A 7,397-nucleotide genomic window follows, 5' to 3' on the forward strand; every position below is an offset into this window, starting at 1 on the left:
AGGAATAATTGCAATCGGATTGTAATTTAATTTAATTAATTGGATTTAATTAATTTGACTTGATCACGAGTCCTACTTGGAGTAGGATTCATAGAGTCCTAATTGAATTAGGATTTCAAATTAAATTAGAGTCCTACTTGGAGTAGGATTTCTAAAGCCCTAATTGGCTTAGGGCTGAAATTTAATTAAATCCTAATTAAATTAGGATTATTTTAAGTCCTAATTAATTATAATTTTAATCTAATTAATTTCATGACTCCTAATTGGATTAGGATTGAAGAGTTCAATAGAGTCATGGTTCAATTAAATCATAATTAGATTGGGATTTGGAGGAAATTTAAATGGGTTCACATAGATTCTATTTTGAATGGGATTAGACCCATGCATTAGACCCAAACCATCTTACCATTTAATTTGATTAAGTGGTTAATTAAAGGGGTTCTGAGGGAGGGGCGTAGGCCCCTTGATTCCTTGCGTGAGAAGAGAAAAAAGGAGGGGCATAAGCCCCTCCTTGCTGCCGAACTAAAAGGATAAGGGTGAGCTCCTAAAAAATAGGAGCTCATCCTTATCCCATGGGAAGATAAAAAGAGGAGGGGTTCGACCCCTCCTCTCATGAGTTCTTCTGGGGATCTCGGCAGCAACTCTTCTCCTTTCATTCCTCCTTCCAGCCGCAAGAGAAAAGGGAGAAAAAGAAATCAAGGCGTGGCCTTCTTCTTCCTCTTTCTTGGATCCAGCGCAGGAGAAAAAGAAAAGGCTGAAAAGGGCTTGTTTCTTCTTCCTTTGATCCATCCTTCTTCCTCCTCCTTCCTAGGCATTCAAGAGTTGATTGAAAGGGAGGACTTCAGCCATCAAAAGCCATCTATGCAAGGGAGCTAGCACCCCGGGGAGATACGAAGGCTTCGATCTGTTCAATACTTCGTGTGGATACCCGTAGAGGCCGGACGCATGTGCGGCTTCCATTAAACTTTCACCAAATATCTCGTGAATCAGATTTGCGGAGACCATCTATCCGCACAAGGTGAAGATCTGATCTTCTTAATGATTTTAAAATGGTTTAAAATAATTTAGTTCTAATCTATCTACAAACGAAAGGTTTTAAAACACGTTCATGCGATGAACATATCCCGCATATGTTTTTCCGCTGCAATCTGAAAATTATTTCGAAATTTTCATGGCATATGAGGGATGCTAACACCAATATGGATTAGGAGAGGCTGCAGCACAGGCCCATTAAAGCTAACTACGAGTTGATCGTAGCGTTTATAGTTGGATTTGACTAGATTTGCATCCTTAAGCCGACGAGGACACTAGAGCTTAAACAAGAGGACCCATGCAAGCATATGTTTAGTCCCACGTCAACTATAAATCGGGTATGTTGTGGTTCAAATCTTGCCCGAGGGTGACCACGCCGGTGGAGCCGAGGGAGCCGCCGGTGCCGAAAAGGAGAAGACAGGAGCCACCTCCTGCGCGACGATCGCGGACCTACACAAAGCCTTACCGGTGCTCCCGATGAGGGCCCTCCGATGATCATGTTAGAGTGGGTAAATTTGGTCCAGCCAAAGGCCCCTTAGAAATTACCTGACCGAGCTATTTATAGCCTCGGTGGAGTGGCCTAGATGGCGGAGGTACTGTCAGTCCCCATCATGAGGGAGATGGTTTTGAGCCGGATGGCACGCAGCTCAGGTTGGCTGGTGATGTGCGGTACAGCCCATTCTTGAGAACGGTAGGATGTTGACAGTCACGACAGGATATGGCTGGAGTAGGCAGGGCGTCGTCTGACTACTATTGGCCTGTTATGGAGACATAACACGGCAGTATGGTAGAGTACGGCCACGTAGGTGGGCGTAGGCTCTCACGCAGTGCGGTTGCTGACGAAGCCGAGCTCATTAAGTAATCGCGTCATGCATTTGACGAGGTCGGCTTGGCGGATACTGAAAGTAGCTCGGTTTCGTGAGTTCCGAGGTGTGCTCGGAGGTGCGCCCCGAGCTCGAGGATTGTAGCATATTGCTGGGGATTTGGCGTCCTGAACTTGATCGAGATGGGTCGGAATTTGTCTGGAGGCATCCCGAACTTGGTCGGGGGAGTCGGCAAATGTCCGAAGTTGGTGAAGCTTTCGGCAAAGTTTCGAGAACGAGCTGGCTCTGGGCCGAGATGAAGATTCGTTCGATTGTTGTTGATGTTTACTAGGCCGAAATTGGGCAACTAGATGACCCATTTTTTCCTCTATCAGGGTACATCTTTGATATTTATATAGAACTAAGAAACTCATTCTGACTATCCTTTTTGAGTGACATTTTAAGTTGTAACATATAGCATTGAGGATAGATATGCAGTTCTAGGATCTAATTCATTCTCCAAATTTTCTTTCCTTTTACATATATTTCTCTTCGCTTGTATGCACAATTTATTCCATGTGATTAGTCAAGAGAAAAGGGTGCTTTCCACCTACGGCCAAGTAATAAATGGAAATGAACATGGATATACATCCATAAGATAAAGGCTCCATTTTGATAGGCTTGAATGTTAATAGATAGGCCATAAAATTCATGCCCCCACGCATCTCAAAAAGGTTTTAAGGGTCAAACAATTAGCTGACGCTGCTGACGTTGCACACATCATGCATGTTTGCCCAAACCCTGCACGGACTGACACAGCTATAACCTTGAAAGGGCCAAGAGTAGATGAGAGGGTTGGTCCATCTTTAACCTAGGCTGTTGACATGACGATTGCTTTTAAATGATTCGACCATTGTATGTGGTCTCTGGGACCTTAATCATACACTATTAGGTCACCAATCCGTCTGGATCACATGCACAGGAAGTTTGTGTTTAAGCCGCACATCAAACACTATGTACATGCTGTCACTAGATGGCACATCTGATAAAGAGCTCAGCTCAACGAAGACCCATTTTGGTCTCAATTTGATTTAATAACACTTATCCAAGAAACTTTCTATTACCTTGAGCAATTAAATGTTATATTCCTAATGCTTGATGTCATTTTTTTTTCCCTTTACAATAAAAGGGTGGCGACAATCACCACAAATCCATGAAGAGAGAATTATATAATGAAAATTTCCTACCTCTTAGGTTGAGGAGCTATTGCCATCTCACAAGATGTTTTCTTTCTACATGCATTCCTTTTTGATCTGCATTTAGAAGGCTAATAGCTAGCTAATATTATTATCCCGGGTTCCACTTAAATTGCATCTGTTTATTAGTTTATCTACCTAGCTATCTACTTATTTATTTGTAAAATGGCATCCAATCGGAGTAACGTCTATCCAAACGTTTTATATATCTATATTTCCTGATTCTATCATATATATTTTATAAAATGAAATCAACCGAAAGAATCAGTTATTTCAACTTCATCTCTACTGTTTTAATGCACTATTGGACATTTTCCCATTCGTGGCTGAATATTCTTATAGTTGGAATCTCTCCCTTCTACTCATGCACCTTTTTTAATGCCATCGGGAAATTAAAAAACATGTCCGTTGAGTGTATTCCTTTTTAATGTCACCATCTGCTCGCCCACCTTCCTCCGTGGTAGCGTTTGCTCATGAGCAAGCGACGACATGTAACATGATATAAAAAGCTGGATGGTAGCCTGCAAACTCTTCCATGTGCCATTACGGGAGTTTCAGACTCTCTTTTCCTCGATAGAGTAGCGAGCACTCTTAGATGTCGTAAGACCATTATGGGACTGCTTGTGGTTTTGTTTTTCTTTTTCTTGGTTTGCATTAAGAAAACATTTATGCCAGACTTGCGACACATCCGGTTTCGCTTGATTTGCTTGATGTTGCAACAAAGAACCTGCTATTCTTTTATCAAGTATGGTGACTATTTGGATGGATGGCGGTTACTGAAAATTTCTCCAGTATGGGTTAGCCTTGGTCATACGCGACAAGTGTTACGGGTCAGCTCGATTATATTGGAGGGTGACTCGGCCACAGTGATCTGTTGGATCCAAAAGAATCCGAGCAGTGGTGGGTGAGTCACCCCTACTTTGAGACATCTGGGCGATGGTGAGGGATGGAGATGGCCTTTCAAACCAAGCATATATTTAGAGAAGCCAACGGGTCCGCAGACTAAGTGGCTGCTTATGTGGCTAGCCACTCAGGGGCACCCTGTGAGCTGAGGAGGGGGAGTTGCCATGGGCGCTCCGTGATCTGTTATTTTCTGATTTCGTTGGATGTATTCGTACTCGTATTGCATGACATACCCGCTTTAGTAAAAAAAAAAAGTTTAGTCTTGATGAAGGAATGCAAATCGTCGGGCAATCAGTCCTATATATTCCCACCAAGATATCAGTTTTATCTAAAGAATAAAATTATCTACATATATGATACAATGGAACCACGTCATGAATTTGTGATTAAAGAAATTTGCTGGTGGTTAAAACGTGCAGATCTAACAATGTTGCTGCTAAATCTCGTCAAGAACATGATAAGCTATTAGGGTGATTATTATTAAGGCAAGAAAAGAAAGGAAAAAAAAAAGAGGATGCATACAATAAAGTCCAAAGGTCGGGGAAACTATTGAAAACATCATCTCATTATCACATTGTGCTTTAAACTCAAATAAATGCATTGATGAGAGCATTATTATTAAAAGCAAGACAACCAGATAAAGATATATATCAACTCAAATTAAATATATTAAAAGGCGATACCAAACCAGTCATGCACCAGTCATATGGACGACAAGACTTTCGGAAGCTACACTTTAAACTGCTAGCTTTTGTTTAACAGCCAACATTAGATAGATACATGCAACCAACCCTACTAAATGTGGTGGTTCGCACTTTGATGCGAAAGAGATAGCATAACTACTACTTAGATGGCATAAAGTATCAACATTCACTGCCAGTACCATCAGCACCAAACTTGTCTTCAATAGCTATTTATGGGTAACTACTAAGCTTCATATTAGCTTAATTTGGATGCAAATTAGCCATTTTAGGCCTCGAGGATTCGAACTCAACTCGACGTACATAAAAATTAACATAATAATAACAAAGGATGATTCAAACTCAAGGACTCGAGCATCTAAGGATGGAAACGGCGCACCAACTGGAAAACCCATGCACCCAACCCGTCACATCCATCAATTTTATAACAGCGGCCGACACCGTCTCTTTGTACCTCTCTTATTTTGCAATGGAAACCTTTGTTTCATATCATACCACATCGAATCATATACTCCATAGGAGAGACACCTCCAAAGAGAACAAAATTATAAAATAAAAAGGAATACGAACTTCACAGCCTACAACGGGGGTGCATGCGAATTGCATCTGATCAGTCACACTCATGGCCCTTGGCAGTGCTTCCGGCGGCTCGCCTTTGCCGGGATTATCCGAATTCTCTTAGCCACACGGACAAAATCCCTGACAAGATCGATCCAAGAACAGATTAACAGTAAAAACACAAATTTTTAAGTGCTTGCATGAGAGGGGGGAATAGAAAAGCTTGAAGTTAAAACATAGTTCACATACTTCCAATTGAGATCACCGGCAAGGAGAAGGTCGTCTTCCATGTCTTCGTAGGCTACCACGTAGCCTGGCACAGCGTTGGAGAGGTCGATCCCGTCGGTCCCATCCCCATGACCAAGGTCTTCTTTGTCGTCCACATCAACAAACATGCGTCGCAGGGCCATCGCCAAGCTCCTGTAGCTGCTGTGCTTGTTGAGATAGATGCGGTGGCAGATGGAGCGGCCCTCGCGGACGACGGTGACCGGAGGGACGACGGTGGATGCCACGTCGTCGCCGAGGGCCGACAGCCCTAGGAGCTTCCGGTGGTTGGGAACCGGAGGAGGCAGTGCACGCATGGCACTTGCACCGCCGGTGACCCGCGGGTACAAAGGAGAGGCGGTGCTCAAGTAGAGGCTGCCCTTGATCTCGTCCCACGGCCTTTTTGGTGCTTCTCGGTGAGAGTCAGGCCCGTTCGTGCTCTTCGTCATCCTCGTCGATCACCTCCTCTGCTTACCCAGCCTAAGAAATCCTCTTGGAATGAAGAGATGGTAATGCTAAGTAGGGTTTGGTAGCATCTCTCAACCGTCTGTTTGGCTTTCTTGTTTAATGTCTTCAGAAAGTTAGAGTTGTGTGACAAACTGGCCTTTCCAAAGGGGAGTAAAGAGCGTGACTTGAATGCCTTGTATCTCTTGTTGGTGAGAATTTGGTGGGAATGGAGAGAAGAGTGAGAGTAGAATAGGGTTTGTGTTCGCGTTGAGTTTTATGAGGAGAGAGGCAAAGGACAGAGGGGAGCAAAGTTGGGGTTGCTTGCAAGTGAGAAAGGGATGGTGACGATGGATGTTAACTTTTTAGCAAAGAGTTTTGAGATTGTTTTTCTGGGGATTGGCGGAAACGCGTAAAAGAGACGCTGCTGGGGACTCCTTGTCATCCGTGAGGGGGAAGACCGCGCTGCGGTCGCCGGACGGCCCGGCCTTTGACTTCGGGTTGGCCCTTTGGGATGCCCACGGCTCTCTTGCAAGTACTAATCGGTGCATGGTTTGCACCATGGGTACCGTCCAACTATGGATGTTCACCATCAAAAACAGCATCATTTTTGATTACCGACCATCTTTTGACAGTGGCCATCAAGCATTATACAGCAGTGATCTACAGTGCAAACCACACACAGAGGATCATGGATCCCCTTTAATACCCCAAACAACAACCCCCCTCTCCAAATCTTTCCCTCCTTCCTCACGAAGGGTCATGCCACCCAATAATTTTAGCTGAGGATGGCAAATAGATCGAAAACATGTTAGGTCAAAAATTTGTCCATCCTAACCTGAGCTATTTATTAAACATGTCAAAAATGTAGACCCAGACCTGAACCATTTTATTAAACAGGCAAATCAATCCAACCCACAACTAGTTGAGTTAAGTTAAATGGGTTAAGCATTTCGCCATCTCTAATTCCATGTTATGTTTCTAATTCTAATTCTATATCATACATTAATAAATTTTATTTTCACTTCAAATGTGGATTCTACTCTCAATTATTGGACATAGGACATACAGTTATAACGCACGATGCTTGTTCTAGTTGCAATCTTTATTTCTAGTGTAGCATGCAGACCATTTTTAGTATGATGGTCCAATGATGAGGTAGCGAAAGGATTTTCTAGATTTTACTAGTATGTCTTGCTATCTTAAAATTATCCTGGTCTTTCTAGGCTATTTTGAATCCTGCCCTCTGTAAATGATTTTGACTATTTTTCACCTTGATGAAGAGCTTATAGGACTTAGGGATGGAAATAACGGAGCTAGATTTTTTTTTTGTGTGTGTGTGTGTGATTAGGTGGGACTAATCTCTACTTCTATCCTATATCTACTTCCCTACTCTAGAGGGCTAATTTCAAGAGGAATTGAACCCTTGTCCTCTT

The 7,397-nt window shown here is 42.9% G+C and overlaps 1 protein-coding gene across 1 annotated transcript; it reads right to left on the bottom strand.

Moving 5' to 3' along the window:
• Positions 1-4,724: 4,724 nt before the first annotated feature.
• LOC103722503 (auxin-responsive protein IAA33) lies at positions 4,725-6,454 on the bottom strand. The gene is made up of 2 exons (XM_008813088.4): positions 5,503-6,454; positions 4,725-5,394 (listed from the first exon to the last, which is right to left on the bottom strand). Exons 1-2 carry the CDS (start codon positions 5,964-5,966, stop codon positions 5,316-5,318), a joined length of 543 nt encoding a protein of 180 aa, XP_008811310.1. The 5' UTR covers positions 5,967-6,454; the 3' UTR covers positions 4,725-5,315.
• Positions 6,455-7,397: the final 943 nt, after the last annotated feature.

Source organism: Phoenix dactylifera, chromosome 1 (assembly GCF_009389715.1).
Source record: "Phoenix dactylifera cultivar Barhee BC4 chromosome 1, palm_55x_up_171113_PBpolish2nd_filt_p, whole genome shotgun sequence".
Classification (NCBI taxonomy): domain Eukaryota; kingdom Viridiplantae; phylum Streptophyta; class Magnoliopsida; order Arecales; family Arecaceae; genus Phoenix; species Phoenix dactylifera.

What these genes read in the sequence shown, in the direction of transcription:
- LOC103722503 (XM_008813088.4), bottom strand. Translation starts at nt 5,966, where the DNA reads ATGACGAAGAGCACGAACGGGCCTGACTCTCACCGAGAAGCACCAAAA. An exon ending in GCCGGTGATCTCAATTGGAA is followed by an intron (nt 5,395 to 5,502) that starts GTATGTGAACTA and finishes CGATCTTGTCAG; the next exon opens with GGATTTTGTCCGTGTGGCTA.